At 44.5% G+C, this 22,753-nt stretch overlaps 1 protein-coding gene across 1 annotated transcript in view; it reads right to left on the bottom strand.

The window, feature by feature from the left end:
* The window catches only part of WDR75 (WD repeat domain 75), a 121,116-nt gene that overhangs the window by 47,624 nt on the left and 50,739 nt on the right, over positions 1 to 22,753 (bottom strand). Inside the window, exons 3-6 of the mRNA XM_069733844.1 lie at positions 11,754 to 11,819; positions 11,574 to 11,667; positions 5,265 to 5,389; positions 3,718 to 3,788 (exon numbers count right to left, since the gene is read on the bottom strand). Of these exons, the coding sequence (XP_069589945.1) occupies positions 3,718 to 3,788; positions 5,265 to 5,389; positions 11,574 to 11,667; positions 11,754 to 11,819 (356 nt within the window). The remainder of the gene's footprint in view (positions 1 to 3,717; positions 3,789 to 5,264; positions 5,390 to 11,573; positions 11,668 to 11,753; positions 11,820 to 22,753) is intronic.

Raw genomic sequence — 22,753 nt, 5'->3', positions numbered from 1 at the left:
AGAGACCTCTACAAAATATCCCAAAGGAAGGACAAAGCCTTAAACAGAAAAACATAATTGCAAAACTAAAAGCAATGGAGGAAAAAGTGAAACATGTCCCAAACCCTCTGGATACACCAATCATAATAGCGGAAGTTACAGAGAGAATCTCTTCTATAAGGTGCAGATAAGCCAGTAGCCTGGATGGAATCCCACCAGAAGTGCTGAAAGACAGCCCACCGGAAATACAGGCAGCAATGGCTAGACGGTTTAATATTGTGTCAATCGATAGCGACGTCCCTCATACCTGGTACCAAGGCCTCATCACACCCATTCACAAGACTGGGGACAGGTTTGGCCCTGCCAACTACAGAGGCATATATGTCAGCAGAAATCTGGGGGAAACTGTTCAACAACATCCTGAACAAGAGGATCCTCAGGTTTCTCAGCGAGCACAACATCCTTAGCAAAAGCCAAGCATGGTTCATGCCAAGCCACAGGTTGATCAGAGCAACGGCCCCTACACAAAGCATGTGAAGATATACGCTTGTTTTGTGGACTTTAAGGCCTTCTACTCAGTATGGTATCTGGGACTGTTTCTGAGACTGCTGGAGAGCGGAATAGGAGGAAGGACACATGATGTTATCAAAAGCTCCTACACGGAGAACTGGTGTAATGTGAGGGTGAACAGGAAAAGAATGGTTATTTCCAGCAGAGTCACGGAGTCAGACAGGACTGCAGTCTAAGAGTAACTTCACACTCAGCGACGCTGCAGCGATACCGACAACGACGTCGATCGCTGCAGCGTCGCTGTTTGGTCGCTGGAGAGCTGTCACACAGACAGCTCTCCAGCGACCAACAATCCCGAGGTCCCCGGGTAACCAGGGTAAACATCGGGTTACTAAGCGCAGGGCCACGCTTAGTAACCCGATGTTTACCCTGGTTACCAGCGTAAAAGTAAAAAAAAACAAACACTACATACTTACCTACTGCTGTCTGTCCCCGGCGCTGTGCTTCTCTGCACTCCTCCTGCACTGACTGTGAGCACAGCGGCCGGAAAGCAGAGCGGTGACGTCACCGCTCTGCTTTCCGGCTGACCGACGCTCACAGCCAGTGCAGGAGGAGTGCAGAGCAGCTGAGCTCCGGGGACAGACAGCGGTAGGTAAGTATGTAGTGTTTGTTTTTTTTACTTTTACGCTGGTAACCAGGGTAAACATCGGGTTACTAAGCGCGGCCCTGCGCTTAGTAACCCGATGTTTACCCTGGTTACCAGTGAAGACATCGCTGGATCGGTGTCACACATGCCGATCCAGCGATGTCAGCAGGAGTCCAGCGACGAAATAAAGTTCTGGACTTTCCTCAGCGACCAACGATCTCCCAGCAGGGGCCTGATCGTTGGTCGCTGTCACACAGAACGATTTCCTTAACGATATCGTTGCTACGTCACAAAAAGCAACGATATCGTTAACGATATCGTTATGTGTGAAGGTACCTTTAGTCCAACGCTCTTCAACATCTACATCAATGACCCACCAGGCGTCACATTGCGTTTGCACAGCCCCTAATGTACCTAAACAGTAGAACCCCCCCACAAGTGACCCCATATTGGAAACTAGACCCCCCAGGGAACTCATCTAGATGTGTTGTGAGAATTTTGAACCCCCAAGTGTTTCACTACAGTTTATAACGCAGAGCCGTGAAAATAAAAAATCTTTTTTTTTTCCCCACAAAAATTATTTTTTAGTCCCCAGTTTTGTATTTTCCCAAGGGTAACAGGAGAAATTGGACCCCAAAAGTTGTTGTCCTATTTGCCTGAGTACGCCGATACCCCATATGTTGGGGTAAACCCCTGTTTGGGCGCACGGGAGAGCTTGGAAGGGAAGGAGCACTGTTTTACTTTTTCAACGCAGAATTGGCTGGAATGGAGATCGGACGCCATGTCGTGTTTGGAGAGCCCCTGATGTGCCTAAACAGTGGAAACCCCCCAATTATAACTGAAACCCTAATCCAAACACACCCCTAACCCTAATTCCAACGGTAACCCTAACTGCACCTCTAACCCAGACACACCCCTAACCCTAATCCCAACTGTAAATGTAAACTAAACCCTAACCCTAACTTTAGCCCCAACCCTAACACTAGCCCTAACCCTAACCGGAAAATGGAAATAAATAAATTTTTTTAATTTTTCCCTAACTAAGGGGGTGGATGAAGGGGGGTTTGATTTACTTTTATAGCGGGTTTTTTAGCGGATTTTTATGATTGGCAGTCGTCACACACTGAAAGACGCTTTTTATTGCAAAAAATATTTTTTGCGTTACCACATTTTGAGAGCTATAATTTTTCCATATTTTGGTCCACAGAGTCATGTGAGGTCTTGTTTTTTGCGGGACTAGTTGACGTTTTTATTGGTAACATTTTCGGGCACGTGACATTTTTTGATCGCTTTTTATTCCGATTTTTGTGAGGAAGAATGACCAAAAACCAGCTATTTATGAATTTCTTTTGGGGGAGGTGTTTATACTGTTCCGCGTTTGCTAAAATTGATAAAGCCGTTTTATTCTTCGGGTCAGTACGATTACAGCGATACCTCATTTATATCTTTTTTTATGTTTTGGCGCTTTTATACGATAAAAACTATTTTACAGAAAAAATAATTATTTTTGCATCGCTTTATTCTCAGGACTATAACTTTTTTATTTTTTGCTGATGATGCTGTATGGCGGCTCGTTTTTTGCGGGACAAGATGATGTTTTCAGCTGTACCATGGTTATTTATATCTGTCTTTTTGATCGCGTGTTATTCCACTTTTTGTTCGGCGGTATGATAATAAAGCGTTGTTTTTTGCCTCTTTTTTTTTTTCTTCCGGTGTTTACTGAAGGGGTTCACTAGTGGGCCAGTTTTATAGGTCGGGTCGTTACGGACGCGGCGATACTAAATATGTGCACTTTTATTGTTTTGTTTTTTTTTTTATTTAGATGAAGAAATGTATTTATGGGAATAATAATTTTTTTTTTTTTTTACACATTTGGAAAAAATTTTTTTTACTTTTTTACTTTGTCCCAGGGGGGGACATCACAGATCAATGATCTGACAGTTTGCACAGCACTCTGTCAGATCATTGATCTGACTTACAGTGCTGCAGGCTTCACAGTGCCTGCTCTGAGCAGGCTCTGTGAAGCCACCTCCCTCCCTGCAGGACCCGGATCCGCGGCCATCTTGGATCCGGGTCTGGAGCAGGCAGGGAGGGAGGTAAGACCCTCGCAGCAACACGATCACATCGCGTTGCTGCGGGGGGCTCAGGGAAGCCCGCAGGGGGCCCCCTCCCTGCGCGATGCTTCCCTGTACCGCCGGCACATCGCGATCATCTTTGATCGCGGTGTGCCGGGGTTAATGTGCCGGGGGCGGTCCGTGACCGCTCCTGGCACATAGTGCCGGATGTCAGCTGCGATAAGCAGCTGACACCCGGCCGCGATCGGCGGCGCTGCCCCCGTGAGCGCTGCCGATTGCATATGACGTACTATCCCGTCGAGGGTCAGATAGGCCCAGGGCACCTCGACGGGATAGTATGTCTAAGGTCAGAAAGGGGTTAAAGAACAGTGTGCTGGTCTTTCACCTATCTGACATGATATGGACAATGCGAGAGACATCAATAACACCCAAGAAGTGTGATCACATTTAATTTCATCCCAATTATAAAAAATGAAATTCAATTAGTTACAAAATAAGTAATCTTACCTGAATATCTTTTTGTTTTTGAAATAATAGACGAAGAGGAATAATCCTTTTACTGTAACAATATACTCCCCCTGGAAAAACAGAACATTTATATTGGCTGGCTGCAAAAAGTGCTTACAGGCTATACTTGCAAAAAGAGGAGCCATTAGGTACTAGCCATGCAGGGGGCCCAAACTTTTGCATTGGCCTATTTTCTTTTTGTAATTTTTAAGATTTAAAGAATAGAATTAGACATAACGATAATTTGTCTTCTAAGACCTTCCAGGCTCCACAGCAGCCCCATGGGAGGTTGCCTCACTACCCCAATTAGGGACAGGAAACACAAGAGGTTAACTATATATAGGAGGTTATGTGAGGGCTCGTGCTGTATATAGGAGGTTATGTGAGGGCTCATGCTGTATATAGGAGGTTATGTGAGGGCTCATGCTATATATAGGAGGTTATGTGAGGGCTCATGCTGTATATAGGAGGTTATGTGAGGGTTCATGCTGTATATAGGAGGTTATGTGAGGGTTCATGCTATATATAGGAGGTTATGTGAGGGCTCATGCTGTATATAAGAGGTTATGTGAGGGTTCATGCTATATATAAGAGGTTATGTGAGGGCTCATGCTGTATATAGGAGGTTATGTGAGGGCTCATGCTATATATAGGAGGTTATGTGAGGGCTCATGCTATATATAGGAGGTTATGTGAGGGCTCATGCTATATATAGGAGGTTATGTGAGGGCTCATGCTATATATAGGAGGTTATGTGAGGGCTCATGCTGTATATAGGAGGTTATGTGAGGGTTCATGCTATATATAGGAGGTTATGTGAGGGCTCATGCTGTATATAGGAGGTTATGTGAGGGTTCATGCTATATATAGGAGGTTATGTGAGGGCTCATGCTGTATATAGGAGGTTATGTGGGGGTTCATGCTGTATATAGGAGGTTATGTGAGGGTTCATGCTATATATAGGAGGTTATGTGAGGGCTCATGCTGTATATAGGAGGTTATGCGAGGGCTCATGCTGTATATAGGAGGTTATGTGAGGGCTCATGCTATATATAGGAGGTTATGTGAGGGCTCATGCTGTATATAGGAGGCTTTGTGAGGGCTCATGCTGTATATTGGAGGTTATGTTAGGGTTCATACTATATAGAAGAAGTTATGTGCGGCTCATCTTGTATATAGGAGGTTATGTAAAGGCTCATGCTGTATATAGGAGGCTATGTTGTATACAAGAGACTGTGGGCTCATACGCTATATAGGGGGATATCAAAATACTTAATTTTGCTCAATATTAAGTGAAACAATTAAATATAAATAATTATAAACCAATATGTTAATATTAATATTGAGCAGAATTAATTTCAGTCTATTGGGTTGGCCCGCCACAAGACACGGTATTCATGTGGCCCCTTGAGAGAATTAATTGCCCACCCCTGCAGTAAAGGCTTGCTAGGAACAAACAGAATCTTGTATCAAGATTACAGATCCACATATTTAATTTGCCAGGATAATAAACACACACAAAAAAAAAAAAAGTTATTAACACTCACATTTCTTCCAACAGCTGTAGATTTTGGTGATTGACTGACATCTGTAAAGAGTAATGTCCTTTCTTTCGCATCACATTCTTGTTCTGTGGTCTTTGGCAGCTTTACAGACATTAACTGAAAAGTTTCTGTAAATTAAGATTTGATTGTCATTATGGATTGCTAAAATTATCACATAGCAAAGTCCACAACAGTTCTGAGTATAAAGATCATCCATATGGGGGATGGTGCAAGACAAAAACATCCCACATACATATGTGTTTACCTGTAATGGTAATCTCTACTCTCCATTAGTTACCCCTAAAAACAGACAGGTGTAAGATTTAAAGAGATCCGGCATATGGATAACGAATATTAGTTTCATGTAGCCCTCCAATCAAAGTTTTTATTCTCTTAAAGGGAACCTGTCAGCAGGATTGTGAGCAGTAACCTAGAGACAGCGTCAGGTCGACGCCATTATATGGATTATAATGATACCTGGTGATGAAATATGTCTTGTGGTTGTTGTTAAATCTTTATTTTCAGTTTTGGGTTAATGAGATTCTTGTGCTCGGGGCGGCCTGTGGGGGTCTCCATGTGGTGCTCTGCTTATGTATTCATCTATATGGCTTCTGACAGGTCACTGATCCCTCACTGACCTGCCCATTAATATATAATATCATATAATATCTATATTATCTTCAGCAGGCGTCGCAGCATGATCACATGTATAATGTGCATTTAATAATTTTATTATTTCATTATAAAAAAAAAACAGGTATCATTGTAATCAGTATAACGGCGCCGACCTGACACTGACACTGTCTGTAGGTTACTGCGCACAATCCTGGTGACAGGATCCCTATAATATATCAGAGTCATCATATTATAGAGCACTGTGTACTTTACAATTGCTCATTTTCCCCTTCTAACGCAGGTAATTCTTCACTTTTCCATTAGGTCTATGCCCACACATGATAACAAACAGACCAGCTGAATCCTTCAAAGCTCCATGTAAAACAGGAAGTATATTTTCCACAAATATGTACGAGACAAGAGTCAATGCAAAAGTATTACAAATATTAAACCCTCTTGCCACCACCACAGGGCAAGCGGGAAGATCCAGGTGAAGCACCAGAATTGGGGCATGTAATACAGGTCCTTCTCAAAAAAAATAGCATATAGTGTTAAATTTCATTATTTACCATAATGTAATGATTACAATTAAACTTTCATATATTATAGATTCATTATCCACCAACTGAAATTTGTCAGGTCTTTTATTGTTTTAATACTGATGATTTTGGCATACAACTCCTGATAACCCAAAAAACCTGTCTCAATAAATTAGCATATCAAGAAAAGGTTCTCTAAACGACCTATTACCCTAATCTTCTGAATCAACTAATTAACTCTAAACACATGCAAAAGATACCTGAGGCTTTTATAAACTCCCTGCCTGGTTCATTACTCAAAACCCCCATCATGGGTAAGACTAGCGACCTGACAGATGTCAAGAAGGCCATCATTGACACCCTCAAGCAAGAGGGTAAGACCCAGAAAGAAATTTATCAACAAATAGGCTGTTCCCAGAGTGCTGTATCAAGGCACCTCAATGGTAAGTCTGTTGGAAGGAAACAATGTGGCAGAAAACGCTGTACAACGAGAAGAGGAGACCGGACCCTGAGGAAGATTGTGGAGAAGGACCGATTCCAGACCTTGGGGAACCTGAGGAAGCAGTGGACTGAGTCTGGTGTGGAAACATCCAGAGCCACCGTGCACAGGCGTGTGCAGGAAATGGGCTACAGGTGCCGCATTCCCCAGGTAAAGCCACTTTTGAGCTACAGAGAAGCAGCACTGGACTGTTGCTAAGTGGTCTCAAGTACTTTTTTCTGATGAAAGCAAATTTTGCATGTCATTCGGAAATCAAGGTGCCAGAGTCTGGAGGAAGACTGGGGAGAAGGAAATGCCAAAATGCCTGAAGTCCAGTGTCAAGTACCCACAGTCAGTGATGGTGTGGGGTGCCATGTCAGCTGCTGGAGTTGGTCCACTGTGTTTCATCAAGGGCAGGGTCAATGCAGCTAGCTATCAGGAGATTTTGGAGCACTTCATGCTTCCATCGGCTGAAATGCTTTATGGAGATGAAGATTTCATTTTTCAGCACGACCTGGCACCTGCTCACAGTGCCAAAACCACTGGTAAATGGTTTACTGACCATGGTATTACTGTGCTCAATTGGCCTGCCAACTCTCCTGACCTGAACCCCATAGAGAATCTGTGGGATATTGTGAAGAGAAAGTTGAGAGACGCAAGACCCAACACTCTGGATGAGCTTAAGGCCGCTATTGAAGCATCCTGGGCCTCCATAACATCTCAGCAGTGTCACAGGCTGATTGCCTCCATGCCACGCCGCATTGAAGCAGTCATTTCTGCCAAAGGATTCCCGACCAAGTATTGAGTGCATAACTGAACATTATTATTTGTTGGTTTTTTTGTTTGTTATTAAAAAACACTTTTATTTGATTGGATGGGTGAAATATGCTAATTTATTGAGACAGGTTTTTTTTGGGTTATCAGGAGTTGTATGCCAAAATCATCAGTATTAAAACAATAAAAGACCTGACAAATTTCAGTTGGTGGATAATGAATCTATAATATATGAAAGTTTAATTGTAATCATTACATTATGGTAAATAATGAAATTTAACACTATATGCTAATTTTTTGAGAAGGACCTGTAGATGCGCCTTTTCTTGGCTGTTGTGGGCTGCTATTTTTAGGCTGGGGGGGGGGGGGGGGAGGCAATATCCATGACCCCTTACCAGCCTGAGAATAACAGCCCCCAGCATTCTACTTTAGCTTGGCTGGTTGTCAAGTATGCAGGCTTTTTTTTTTTAATGAAATTTTAAGGGGAACCTGTCACCCCGTTTTTGCAGTATGAGATAAAAATACCGTTAAATAGGGCCTGAGCTGTGTGTTACAATAGTATATTTTTTGTCCCTTGATTCCCCATTTATGCTGCCGAATACCTTACCAAAGTCGCCGTTTTCGCCTGTCAATCAGGCTGGTCTGGTCAAAAGGGCGTGGTGGAATGGCTGCTTCTCCCCCACCTCTTGCTTCCCGGCGTTGGCGTAGTGGTTCTCGCATGCGCAACAGCCGAAAAAGCGCGCGATCTGTGCTATTCCCCTGGTTATCGGTGGGGACGGCCATCTTCCTGAGGCTGCGCGTGCGCAGATGAAGTGTTCTGCTGCCCGGGGCTTCAGGAAAATGGCCGCGGGATGCCGCGAGTGCGCAGATGGAGATCGCGGCGGCCATTTTCCTGAAGCCAAGTTCGCATCTCTGCTTCAGGAAGATGGCCGCCCCTACCGATAACCAGGGGAATAGCACAGATCGCGCTCTTTTTCAGCTGTTGCGCATGCGAGAACCACTACGCCAACGTCGGGATGATAAGCAAGAGGTGGGGGAGAAGCAGCCATTTCACCACGCCCTTTTGACCAGACCAGCCTGATTGACAGGCGAAAACGGCGACTTTGGTAAGGTATTCCGGCAGCATAGGTGGGGAATCAGGGGACAAAAAATATACTATTGTAACACACAGCTCAGGCCCTATTTAACGGTATTTTTATTTCATACTGCAAAAACGGGGTGACAGGTTCCCCTTAAAAAACTGCGGAGAGCCCTCTATTCTTAACCAGTCATGATCAAGCTGACAGCTGAGGGTTGCAGCCTGCTTCTGTCAGTTTTGCGATGCTGGTTATCAAACATAGAACAGACCCCACATAATAAAATTATTTATAGCGCAGGCGCCAGCCATCAGTGGCGCCTGCACTCGCTGTTATTAGCAATAGCAGGCATAGGCTAATGAGAGCAGTACTTGTAACAGCCGCCGCCTGTGACTGGAGGTAAACCGTTTACCGTTGGCTACAGCTGCTGGCTCACATGGTCATCTGACAGCGTGGGACCGCAGCTCTCTGACCGGTGGTAATGCTCATACCGTCGATCAGAGCCAGTGTTTTCTGTCATGCACAACAGAGTGGCAAACACAAGATGTTCAGGCCCCCATTCATGTGAATGGGGTCCGGGTTGGGGTACTGTTCTGGTACCCGAACCAAACTTTTTTATATATAAATGTTCGTCCAAACCCAAACATGCAGCGATTCACCAATCACTACTCAGAAAAGGTAGTGTCCCACTAAAAACAGCATTTTCTAACTATCGTACATCTCAATACTGCTAACACAGCAGTGATCCCGCTTGTGTAGATTACAGAGGACAAAATCTGTACAGGCTATATGCTGACAATGTGGAGTCAAGTATGTTTCAAGCTTGTTTGTTCCCAGGATGAAAGAGCACCAATAGGGCTAGAATTAGACATTTTATTTTCATAGTGATTGGTCGTACAATGTCTCTTTAGCACCAACCACTATACAAGGGCCAAATGTGCTGAGGGATGTGGTACACCACGTGACTGGTCGTATAGTGTCTCTTTAGCCCCATCAATCCCTATAGGAGGGCCGAATGTGCTGAGGGATGTGGTACACCACGTGACTGGTCGTATAGTGTCTTTTTAGCCCCATCAATCCCTATAGGAGGGCCGAATGTGCTGAGGGATGTGGTACACCACGTGACTGGTCGTATAGTGTCCCTTTAGCCCCATCAGTCCCAATATGAGGGCCGAATGTGCTGAGCGATGTGGTACACCACGTGACTGCTCGTATAGTGTCTCTTTAGCCCCCATCAATCCCTATATGAGGGCCAAATGTGCTGAGGGATGTGGTAGACCACGTGACTGGTCGTATAGTGTCCCTTTAGCCACATCAGTCCCTATATGAGGGCCGAATGTGCTGAGCGATTTGGTACACCACGTGACTGCTCGTATAGTGTCTCTTTAGCCCCCATCAATCCCTATATGAGGGCCAAATGTGCTGAGGGATGTGGTACACCACGTGACTGGTCGTATAGTGTCCCTTTAGCCCCCATCAATCCCTATATGAGGGCCGAATGTGCTGAGCGATTTGGTACACCACGTGACTGGTCGTATAGTGTCCCTTTAGCCCCATCAGTCCCTATATGAGAGCCAAATGTGCTGAGCGATGTGGTACACCACGTGCCTGGTCATGCAGGGTTTCTTTAGCCCCACCAATCCGTATATGGGGGCAGAATGTGTGAAGCGATCCCCCATCAATCCTTATATGGAGGGGCAGACTTGCCAAGAGATGCTGGATCACTATACAGGTTTCCAGTCTGGCAAGGAAGAAACTGAAATGTGCGCAAAAAAACGATCATTTATATTTATATTAATAAAGATTATCATTTGCATAATATATAAAAGGGACAATGCAAAGGTGTGAAACACAAGCAAATTCTAAAAAGTATTTCCATGGACCTGCAGGGAGCAGAGGCTTACACGTAGACTGCTGGAGTGATGTGTAGGAGGCTAAAAAGGTGGCACTTTGTTTATATGGGAAAAAGCGGGTGGCAGGTTTGTGTAAGTGCTTCAACAGCAGCACATCAGTGATCGTTCCAATCGCTGCAATTAGAAACACGTGCTAATTGTATAACACAGCCAGCCCATGGTAGACATGCAATTTTCTAACATGACAAAGATCCAAAACAAACATCTAAGGTGACTTATTTCTCAAGAAGATGGGGTGAAAGTGATTGAGGGGCCAAGTAGGCTCTGATCCAGCCCGAACACCATGTCCCGTCAGCCCCATCCGGAGCAGAACAGCCCACTACATCACTATATAGTTCCTATACCAAGTACATCCTTCTTTGTCCCACTTCTATTCACTCGTGCAGCTTACACTTGGCGCTACAACCAAATTCACAATTTTAATAGAAACCAGAATAGTAAGTAAATTGTTCTTTTGTGGGATAAAATATCAGCTCACCCAAAGGTTCCTTTGGTTTAGAACCCAAGAGTCCTTCAGAAGGGATGTACGAATAAGGAGTCCCAGTTTACCAAAATAATAGACTTGTAATTATTTCCAGAACAAAAATACACACGTTAAGAAAAAAAAAGTGTGTATTTTTTATACCTTTTGTCAATGACTGATTACAACTTTATTAATCTTTTGCGGGACGACGATGTAGTGCACAAAAGTCAACCACGGAATAAAAAATACAAAAAAAAATACAAAGTATACAGACTCCTAACCCCACAAATTCTACCAAATTGAATTTATTTGGGCAAATGGCGGCTAAAAGGAGCCCCAAGGACATTTCCAACTTGTTAAAGTGAATTTCCAGGGGACACACTTCCTGTAAATGGTGGTGTTTGCAGGTTGTGTGGAATGAGGACATAAAGCACAGAGCAGAACAGATTCTCACCTGTAGAGTCCTGGTTTTCTGCTGCGATAACATACACACAGTCCTGTTTTGAAGTAGCATAGAGGCCAAACAATTTGAGCCCAATGTGAAAAGTCTAAAATACAAAAGTAAAATGGATGCAGTGAATAAAAAAATAAAGCGCAAACTGTTTAGCTAAAGTTGAAATGACACCAAGGGTACCTTTATTAGAATGCCATCAATGAAGTCCCATAACTTAATGGTTCCATCCAGTGAGCAAGAGTAGAGCTGTAAAATAAGTATTAAAATGAAATATTATAAATGCAAAAAGTGTGTAAGAACAAGCTCTAAAGGTACCTTCACACTGAGTGACGCTGCAGCGATACCGACAACGATGTCGATCACTGCAGCGTCGCTGTTTGGTCGCTGGAGAGCTGTCTGTGTGACAGTTACTAAGCGCAGGGCCGCGCTTAGTAACCCGATGTTTACCCTGGTTACCAGCATAAAAGTTAAAAAAACAAACACTACATACAGTGGGGCAAAAAAGTATTTAGTCAGTCAACAATAGTGCAAGTTCCACCACTTAAAAAGATGAGAGGCGTCTGTAATTTACATCATAGGTAGACCTCAACTATGGGAGACAAACTGAGAAAAAAAAAAAAATCGAGAAAATCACATTGTCTGTTTTTTTAACATTTTATTTGCATATTATGGTGGAAAATAAGTATTTGGTCTGAAACAAAATTTCATCTCAATACTTTGTAATATATCCTTTGTTGGCAATGACAGAGGTCAAACGTTTTCTGTAAGTCTTCACAAGGTTGCCACACACTGTTGTTGGTATGTTGGCCCATTCCTCCATGCAGATCTCCTCTAGAGCAGTGATGTTTTTGGCTTTTCGCTTGGCAACACGGACTTTCAACTCCCTCCAAAGGTTTTCTATAGGGTTGAGATCTAGAGACTGGCTAGGCCACTCCAGGACCTTGAAATGCTTCTTACGAAGCCACTCCTTCGTTGCCCTGGCGGTGTGCTTTGGATCATTGTCATGTTGAAAGACCCAGCCACGTTTCATCTTCAATGCCCTTGCTGATGGAAGGAGGTTTGCACTCAAAATCTCACGATACATGGCCCCATTCATTCTTTCATGTACCCGGATCAGTCATCCTGGCCCCTTTGCAGAGAAACAGCCCCAAAGCATGATGTTTCCACCACCATGCTTTACAGTAGGTATGGTGTTTGATGGATGCAACTCAGTATTCTTTTTCCTCCAAACACGACAAGTTGAGTTTCTACTAAACAGTTCCAGTTTGGTTTCATCAGACCATAGGACATTCTCCCAAAACTCCTCTGGATCATCCAAATGCTCTCTAGCAAACTTCAGACGGGCCCAGACATGTACTGGCTTAAGCAGTGGGACACATCTGGCACTGCAGGATCTGAGTCCATGGTGGCGTAGTGTGTTACTTATGGTAGGCCTTGTTACATTGGTCCCAGCTCTCTGCAGTTCATTCACTAGGTCCCCCCGCGTGGTTCTGGGATTTTTGCTCACCGTTCTTGTGATCATTCTGACCCCACGGGGTGGGATTTTGCGTGGAGCCCCAGATCGAGGGAGATTATCAGTGGTCTTGTATGTCTTCCATTTTCTAATTATTGCTCCCACTGTTGATTTCTTCACTCCAAGCTGGTTGGCTATTGCAGATTCAGTCTTCCCAGCCTGGTGCAGGGCTACAATTTTGTTTCTGGTGTCCTTTGACAGCTCTTTGGTCTTCACCATAGTGGAGTTTGGAGTCAGACTGTTTGAGGGTGTGCACAGGTGTCTTTTTATACTGATAACAAGTTTAAACAGGTGCCATTACTACAGGTAATGAGTGGAGGAAAGAGGAGACTCTTAAAGAAGAAGTTACAGGTCTGTGAGAGCCAGAAATCTTGATTGTTTGTTTCTGACCAAATACTTATTTTTCACCATAATATGCAAATAAATTGTTAAAAAAACAGACAATGTGATTTTCTGGATTTTTTTTTCTCAGTTTGTCTCCCATAGTTGAGGTCTACCTATGATGTAAATTACAGACGCCTCTCATCTTTTTAAGTGGTGGAACTTGCACTATTGCTGACTGACTAAATACTTTTTTGCCCCACTGTACTTACCTTCCACTGTCTGTCCCCCGGCATTCTGCTTCTCTGCACTGTGTAAGCACAGCGGCCGGAAAGCACAGCAGTGACGTCACTGCTGTGCTTTCCGGCTGGCCAGCGCTCACAGTCAGTGCAGGAAAGCAGAGCGCCGGGGACAGACAGCGGAAGGTAAGTATATAGTGTTTGTTTTATTAACTTTTACGCTGGTAACCAGGGTAAACATCGGGTTACTAAGCGCGGCCCTGCGCTTAGTAACCCGATGTTTACCCTGGTTACCAGTGAAGACATCACTGAATCGGCGTCACACACGCCGATTCAGCGATGTCAGCAGGAAGTCCAGCGATGAAATAAAGTGCTGGACTTTCTGCAGCGACCAACGACATCACAGCAGGATCCTGATCGCTGCTGCGTGTCAAACTGAACGATATCGCTAGCCAGGACGCTGCAACGTCACGGTTCGCTAGCGATATCGTTCAGTGTGACGGTACCTTAACCCTGCCTAGCAGACCCTAAAAGATGACTTGGCATCTAACGCGTGCATTGGGGGCTGCAGATATGGCTGCTGCATACACCAGGAGCTTTAGCAATGCATATGTATAGTGCCTTGCAAAAGTATTCATCCTGTGTGAACTTTTACACAATATTTCATGCTACACCCACAAACGTTTGCTTGGTTTTATTGTAGAGCTTTTATGTGATACACCGACACAACAGTAGCAAATATTTGTGAAATGTAAAGAAAATACAGGGTTTTCTAAATATTTTAGAATTCTGCATCTGAAAATTGTGACGTGCATTGGTATTCAGCCTCAATGAGTCAATACTTTGTAGGACTACCTTTTGCTGCAATTACTGCTTAATGTCTTTGGGGTACATCTATCAGCTTGTTTTACCAATTTTTCTTTGCAAACTAGCTCTAGCTGCTAGGCACTGCTCCTGATAGCCAGTTTCCTACTCCACACTGATGAGGGGCAAAAACCCAGAAACAGCTGTCTGTGGATGGATACCATGCTTGGCATAGGTGGTTTTCCTTTATTGGATGTTTCCTTTATTGGATGCTGCCCTTCCCGTGGTTGTTCCTTCCCGGGGAAAGGCCTGGCTATTCACTGCCTGCGTTGAGAAACACGTGATGGTGTCTCCGCAGCTCCTCTACATGCATTTGCATATTTGGGGGCAGTGTTCTGGATCACTGCGTTGAGAAACACGTGATGGTGTCTCCGCGGTGTTGGATGTTTTGGTCTCCACGAGGTCAATCATCCGTGCCTTTATAGCTCTAGCTGAGTGATATTGGATGGAGGAGTCTGAACAGCAAATTTTCAAGTCTTACCACAGATTCTCAATGGGATTCAGGTCTGGAGTATGATTGGGCCATTCACACACATGAATAGGTTTTGATCTAAACCATTCCATTGTAGCTCCTGCAGTATGTTTAGGGTTCATGTCCGGCTGGAAGATTAACCTATGCCCCAGTCTCAGGTCTTTTGGAGGAAAATCTGTTACAAGATTGCCCTGGACTTCGCTCCATGCAAATCAACTCTGAACAGCTTTAATGTCTCTGCTGAAGAAAAGTATTCCCACAGCATGATGCTGCCACTACGTTTGACAGTAGGGATGCTGTTTTCAAGGTGATATGCAGTGTTCCTTTACTACCACATAGTGTTTTTGTATTTGGCCCAAAAAGTTCTACATTGGTCTCATCTGACCAGAGAACCATCTTCCACAGTCCGCAATCAGGACTTCTTATGACTTGCTTTCAAAAAATGGCTTGTTCCTTGCCATTCTTCCATAAAGGCTAGACTTATGGAGTGCATGACTAATAGTTGTCCTGTGGGCATATTCACTCACCTGAACTGTGAATCTCTGCAGCTCATCCAGAATGACCATGGGTTTCTTGGTTGCTTCTCCAATTAGTGCTATCACTGCTTGGGATCAGTTTAGGTTGACGACCATGTCTTAATAGGTTTGCAGCTGTGCCATACTCCTTCCATTTTTGGAAGATACATTGAACAATGCCCTGTGACATGTACAAAGCTTGGGACTTTTTTTTTTTTTTTTATTTAAAACATAGCCCTGCCATTACCTCTTCTCCACTACTTTAACTTTTACTTGCCTGGTGTGTTCCTGGTTTTCATGATGCTTTTTGATTTTAATGTTCTCAAACAAACCTCTGAGGCCTTCACAGAACAGGAGTGGTAATACTGAGAAATAAAATCTTTGTGAAATGTATTAGGTATATCAGACTACAGGGGGCTGAATACAAACGCACATCACAATTTTCAGATTTATATATTAAAAATATTTAGAAAACCATATTTTTTTTTTTTTACACTTCACAAATGTGTATTACTTTCGGTTGGTATATCATAAAATCCCAATGAAATACAATTAAGTTTCTGGGAGTAACAAAAATATGTGAAGAAGTTCTCGCGGTAGGAACACTGTCACAGCACTATAAGCAAAATAATTTTACACAGTTTAACCCCTTTCTGCCAGCTGACGCAATAGTACGTCAGCTGGCAGATCCCCTGCTTTGAGGTGGGCTCCGGCGGTGAGCCCACCTCAAAGCTGCGACATGTCAGCTGTTTTGTACAGCTGACATGTGCACGCAATGAGCGCGAGCGGAATCGCGATCCGCCCGCGCCCATTAACTAGTTAAATGCCGCCGTCAAGCACGGACAGCGGCATTTAACTAGCGCTCCCGGCCGGAAGTGCTTGCACCGCTGACCCCCCTCACATGATGGCTGATTGCTTTGAGCGCCACCCTGTGGTCGGCGTTCAAAGTACACCTGCATTTCTGCTACATAGAGGTGATCTGTACTTCACCTCTATGTAGCAGAGGCAATCGTGTAGTGCATGCTTCTAGCCTCCTATGGAGGCTATTAAAGCATGCCAAAATTAAAAAAAGTGTTTAAAAATATTAAAAAAATAAAAAAAATATATAAAAGTTCATATCACCACCTTTCGCCCCAATCAAAATAAAACAAAAAACAAACAAAAACAAACATACACATATTTGGTATCGCCGCGTTCAGAATCGCCCGATCTATCAATAAAAACAAAGGATTAACCTGACCGCTAAATGGCGTAGCGAGAAAAAGAATCAAAACGCCAAAATTACGTTTTTTTAGTCGCCGCGACATTGCATTAAAATGCAATAACGGGCGGTCAAAAGAACGTATCTACACCAAAATGGTATCATTAAAAACGCCAGCTCGGCACGCAAAAAATAAGCCCTCACCTGACCACAGATCACGAAAATTGGAAACGCTACGGGTATCGAGAAATCGCACAATTTTTTTTTTTTTTTAAGCAAACTTTGGAATTTTTTTTCACCACTTAGATAAAAAATAACCTAGACATGTTAGGTGTCTATGAACTCGTAATGACCTGATGGTTGTAGCATTTAGTGAACCTAGCAAAAAAGCCAAACAAAAAACAAGTGTGAGATTGCACCTTTTTTGCAATTTCATCACACTTGGAATTTTTTTTCCCCGTTTTCTGTTACATGGCATGGTAAAACCAATGGTATCGTTCAAAAGTACATCTCGTCCCGCAAAAAATAAGCCCTCACATGGCCATAATGAATAAAGAGGAAAAAGTGACATATGGACGGCACTGCCCCAAACAAATCCATAATCTTCAAAGAAGCCGGTATAAAATAGCATATCCTATCAGCAATAGCCATACCAAAAAAGATGTCGGGTGCAAAACCATAGAGATAGCATATGTGTTCCAGGCAGCAGAAGAAAAAAAACAGGATGCACTCACCAATCTTCAAGATAGCAATTTTTATTGAGTCTTCACACGTAAAAAACTTCATGGCCGGGGGAAGAGGAAAGGAGCTCGTGTGAGCAGGAGGAGACAACTGCCGTTTTGTGCGATCCTTGTGCTTCAACAGGTCTGCCTACCCGTTGAGGATCTGAGTGTCTTCGGTATCAGAGGAAGAGGCGGAAATGCGTACAGGAGACCTTCTCCCCAATGCTGAGATAAGGCGTCTACTCCTGCAGCTCCATCTAGAGGATTGAGAGAGAAAAATGCTCTTGTCTTCGTATTTGACCTGGTGGCAAAAAGATCTACCTGAGGTGTTCCCCACTGCTGGCATAGACTTCTGAATATTTCTGGGTTTAGTTCCCATTCTCCGGGATGTACAGGCGTTCTGCTCAAGAAGTCCGCTACCTGATTTTTGGCACCTTCCATCTGAAGATCTGGTCTGCTAGGTGTTGCAGCGGTGGATGTTTTGGACCTCCTTGGCGTCTTAAAAATGCTACTGCTGTTACATTGTCGGACAGTATCCTTACGTGTGTGTCTGACCTGTGACTGGGCCTGATATAACATTGCAGATTGTAAAAAGATCCCTGAAATTTGACGACCTTGCACCATTCTGAGGACTCCATTCTCCCTGGTAATATGTCCTTTCTATAGGTCCGCCCCATCCGAATTGACTGGCGTCTGTGGTAATAGTGACATAGGGATCAAGGACCCATTGAACTCCCTCTTTTTAGGTCCTTCGGTGTGGTCCACCAGGTTAGGGATTTCTTTCCTGATGGAGAAACCATCATCTTATTGTCCAGGGAGTTCTGTCTCCTGTTCCAAGATTTCAAAAACTCTCTGGAATTGGCTACATTTCACACAGGGTATGCATGTCGTCATTAAGTCCAGAATTCTCATTGCCGCTCTTATGGAGGGGGTACTCCGTCTGAATTGGTGTATGTGCCTGATCAAGGCCTTCTGTCTGTCTTCTGGTAAGAACGATGTTCTGGCGTTGGAGTCTAATATGACACCCCAAACTTTCATTCTGGAATTTGGGACCAGGCATGATTTTTTCCAATTCACAATCCATCCCAGGTCCTGTAGAATGGAGAGTGTGAAGCTGCAGTCTATCTTCAATAGTTTCTCTGATCTCGCCATTATTATAAAGTTGTCCAGATATGGCACTATGGCAATATTCTGGTTCCTCAGATAGGCTACTACTTCCGACATTAGTTTGGTAAATATTCTGGGCGCAGAGGCAAGCCCGAAGGGGAGACATCTGAAATGGAAGTGATACATTACTCCCTTGTTCATTAGGGCGAATCTCAGAAACTTTTGGTAGGAAGAGTGTATTGAGACATGGTAGTATGCATTGCTTAGATCTAAGGTGTGCATCACCATGTCTTTGAGAGGCGTTGTGGACCTTATGGATTCCATCCTGAATCTTTTGTACTGGACCCACCTGTTTAAGGATTTTAAATTTATGATCGTTCGGGAGTCCCCCGAAGGTTTTTTTTTATTGAAAACAAGTGAGAATAATGGGCCTTGCCTCTTTCTGAGATGGGTACCGAGATGATTGCCTCTAACAACTCCTGGATGTTTGTCCACATAGGGGAGTCAGAGCGGACAGGGTCTGGTTACTACAAATCTTTCTGGGGGACGGTTGGAGAACTCTAGTTTGTACCCCTGAGCAATTACCTGCAGAATCCAAGGATTTTGGGATATTTTCTGCCAACCCCCTAGAAATTTCTGTAACCGACCTCCCACCTTGATGTCATTTGTTTGGCTTTCCTGCACCTGTGCTTGGGAAGATGGATTCTCTACCTTTTCCACCCTTGGGATAAGACCACCTCCCCGATTTCCCTTTCCCTTTGTAGTCTGTCCTCTGACCAGGTCAGGATCTACGAAAGGGTTGGAACTTTGTTTTTTCCTCAGGGAACCCTTTCTTTTAATCTGAGGCTTTTTCTAAAATGTCATCTAGAATAGGCCCAAATACTTGACTCCCAGAGAATGGGATTCCACACAGTTTATTTTTTGATTGGATATCCCCTGACCAAGTCTTTAGCCAGATAGCTCTTCTGGCCGTGTTCGACAAAGACTCGCTTCTGGCGGCAAAGCGTACAGATTCTGCTGAAGCGTCCGCCATAAAGCCTGTTGCGAGTTTTAGTAATGGAAGGGATTTGAGAATAACATCTATAGAAGTCTTAGCTTTGAGATGCTGCTCCAAATCGTCTATCAACAAATGCATGGACCGGGCTACCGAAGTTGCCGCTATACTGGCCCGTATTATTGCCGCCGAGGATTCCCAAGCTCTCTTGAGCAGTTCATCTGCCTTGCGATCCATTGGATCTTTTAAAGCGGAAGAGTCTTCAAATGGAATTGACGTCTTCTTTGCCACCTTTGCTAATGGCACATCTATCTTGGGAACTTCATCCCACACCTTAATATCCTCTGGATTATAGGGTAAACGGAGTCCGGAGTCCAAAGTCCCTAAGAACTACTAGTTTATTTTCTGCTTCCTGCCACTCCTCCAAAATCATGGAACGGATATGATGGTTTACTGGAAACACTTTTGTGACTTGAGCATGTAAACCGCCAAACATTTTATCCTGAATTGAGGTCTCCTCAGGCGTATCCTGTAACTGCATGGTGCTACGTACAGCATGTAGGAGTTCATCCGTATCTGCCACTAAGAGATACCTCTTTCCACTCCCTAATGGTTCCTCTCTTCCTTCTCGGTCTGATTAAACTGAATCCTCTTCCTCCGAAGAAGGACTAGAGTCTCTGGGTCTTTTCCGCGATGTTTGCGGTTCCGTCTGGCTGGTGTGGGGAAGATTCAGGCTCGAGATGGATGCCTGAACTTCCGGACGTATCTTTGTTCTCATATTACTTAAAGAAGTTTGTTCTTCTCCAGCGATTTTGGATGTGCATGACTTGCATAGTGGGTTTTGCCAATTTTCCGGGAAATTAGCTGAACAAATAGGGCATTTACTTTTTCCGGATTTTTTCTTTTCAGGCGCAGGGACTGGAGGCTCAGCCTAAAACATAGAGATCCTAGTATGTAGAGGAGTAGGGGAAAGGATAAGAAGCCTTGTGGTATGGCTTTGATTTAGCCCACTCACGTGCCTTTGTGGCTGATCTGGCCCCTCAGGTCTGGCTGCCTTCTCCATTGTAGTGATACCTTAGCCGGGGTGCACCTTATCAGGATGGCCGGCGGTATACAGACCCCCATACATTGCTTATATATGTTTTACCTGGATGATCCTGCCCTCCTTACCGCGTCCTCGCGGCTGAATGTGCTGAAAGGCCTCTCCTGAGGCCGGCGCTGGCGTCGATCTCACCGGCGCTTGCTGGAAGTGACGCGGCCGCTGTACCTGGAGGCGGCCTCCGCTGATGGAGCGGCCGCATGCCGGAATCGCCACTGCGCTGGCAGTAGCGCCACACTCACCCCCCAGCTGACGAGCACTCAGACCGAGAGCCTCCTGTACAGAGGAAGCGGACCCGACCCCAGGAGCAGCGCTACACTGGGGAGGATGAGGGAATCCCACATAGCAAATATCAGCCGCAGATACTTGCAGCGGGGAAGGGAAAGGCTGGGCCCCCCCCCCGATCCACACCATCTGCACAGCACCTTCGGAGGAAAAGCTTCCCGTTCCTATCCACAGTGGGACAGGAAAAACACTGGTGGGTGGAGTGGGGAAGGCCCTTTTAACCGCTTGTTGTTCCTGTCCCACTGAGGGTAAGAAGGACGTCCTCCAATTGTGCTGTCAGGTGGTGAACTGGAAGTTGTAGGTCCGACAGATGGAGAGAACGCACAGAAGAATTTGTGTGTGTCAGTTTAAAAAATGGCCAGCGACGGATCCGGCGCCATGCGGCTTTTGCTATAATGGAAGCCTATGGCGCCGGATTCGTCAAATGGGTGACTCTCTCCCCCTGGACCAGCTAGTGCATGGATATCAGCTAGTCGAATCCGTTGCATCAGTTATTCACAATTTGCAACGGAACCGTTTTTTTTTTCCAAAAGTCGCCGGATTCAGCCTGAGGGCTAAAACCTGATGAGTGAAAGTAGCCTTACACAGTCTCATTATGCCCTGGTCTGATACCCAAAAAGGGTTCAGAACAGGACATGCTCTGAGTATCTCACAAAGTCTATAATTTCATGGATGTGAGAATAGATCCATGAAACTTTATGGTGCCATTTTCCAGCCAATCAAAAAATTGGGCAACAAATGGGACGTTTCACACAGATGTGAGAATTTTGCAAAACACTGAGGTAGCAATGACTGACAGCGCTCCCAAAGTTGAGGGGTGACAGTACAGAGAGCACAGATGATTAACCTTCATTTAAATAAAAAAAAAAAAAGCTCACATTCAGAGGTTAAAGGCTAATTCAGGCATCATTGAAGAAGGTATTAGTCGGCTAACCACCTCCATAACAATTGTTTTGCCAACGTACTCTTTAAGGCTACTTTTACACATCAGGTTTTCAGTGTCAGGCTAAATCCGGCAAATGTTGGAAACACTGGATCTGGCGCAGATTGTGAAAAACTGATGCGACGGATCCGTTTTTTTGATGGATCCGGCTAGCCTATCTAGATTATTGGATTAAAAAAAAAAAATTTTGGAGCATGGTTAGTTTAAAAAAAACCGGATCAGGCCGCCGGATGCACCTTTTTCCGGATCCGGCAACTTCCGGCTCCCACAGGCTTCCATCCTAGCAAACAGCCGGAAGCGCCGGATCCGGCCCTTCAGGCTTTTTCACCGGAGACAAAAAACGTTGCTATGGACGTTTTTTCAAGAAATCGGAAGCAGCAGATTTGCCGGATCCGGGGAAAACTGGACGAAACGCAAGGTCATCCAGTGCAATCCAGCACTAATACATGTCTATGGGAAAAAAACCTGATCCGGCGGCAAAATTCGCCCGATCCGGTTTTTTGAAAATTTTCTCCCAATCCTCTCATACCATGCACTGTCCTCCCTCCCCCACCGTATCTAGCTCACTCTCTGTCCTTGAACCAGTCACGGAAGAAGTCACTGCATCATCTCGCCCTACCTCTTCCACAATCTCCTTCTGTTCATTTCCCATTCTGTCACTACTCACCTAACAAAAATATTCAACTTCTCTTCTGGTATCTTTCCCTCATTGGAAAGATGAGGAGTTCAGACTTGTCCATATTGAGTTTGAGGAAGCGAGAGGAGAAGAATGAGGATATGGCTGATAGACACTCCAGGATTCTGGACAGCAGGGAGGTGACGTCTGGGCCAGAAAGGTAGATCTGAGTGTCATCAGCATAAAGGCAGTACTGGAATCCATGAGACTTTATGAGTTGTCCCAGGGC

This window comes from Ranitomeya imitator, chromosome 7 (genome assembly GCF_032444005.1).
Source record: "Ranitomeya imitator isolate aRanImi1 chromosome 7, aRanImi1.pri, whole genome shotgun sequence".
Lineage (NCBI taxonomy): Eukaryota > Metazoa > Chordata > Amphibia > Anura > Dendrobatidae > Ranitomeya > Ranitomeya imitator.
The sequence above is the reverse complement of the archived record's forward strand: the minus strand, read 5'-3'. Positions and strand labels throughout refer to the sequence as shown.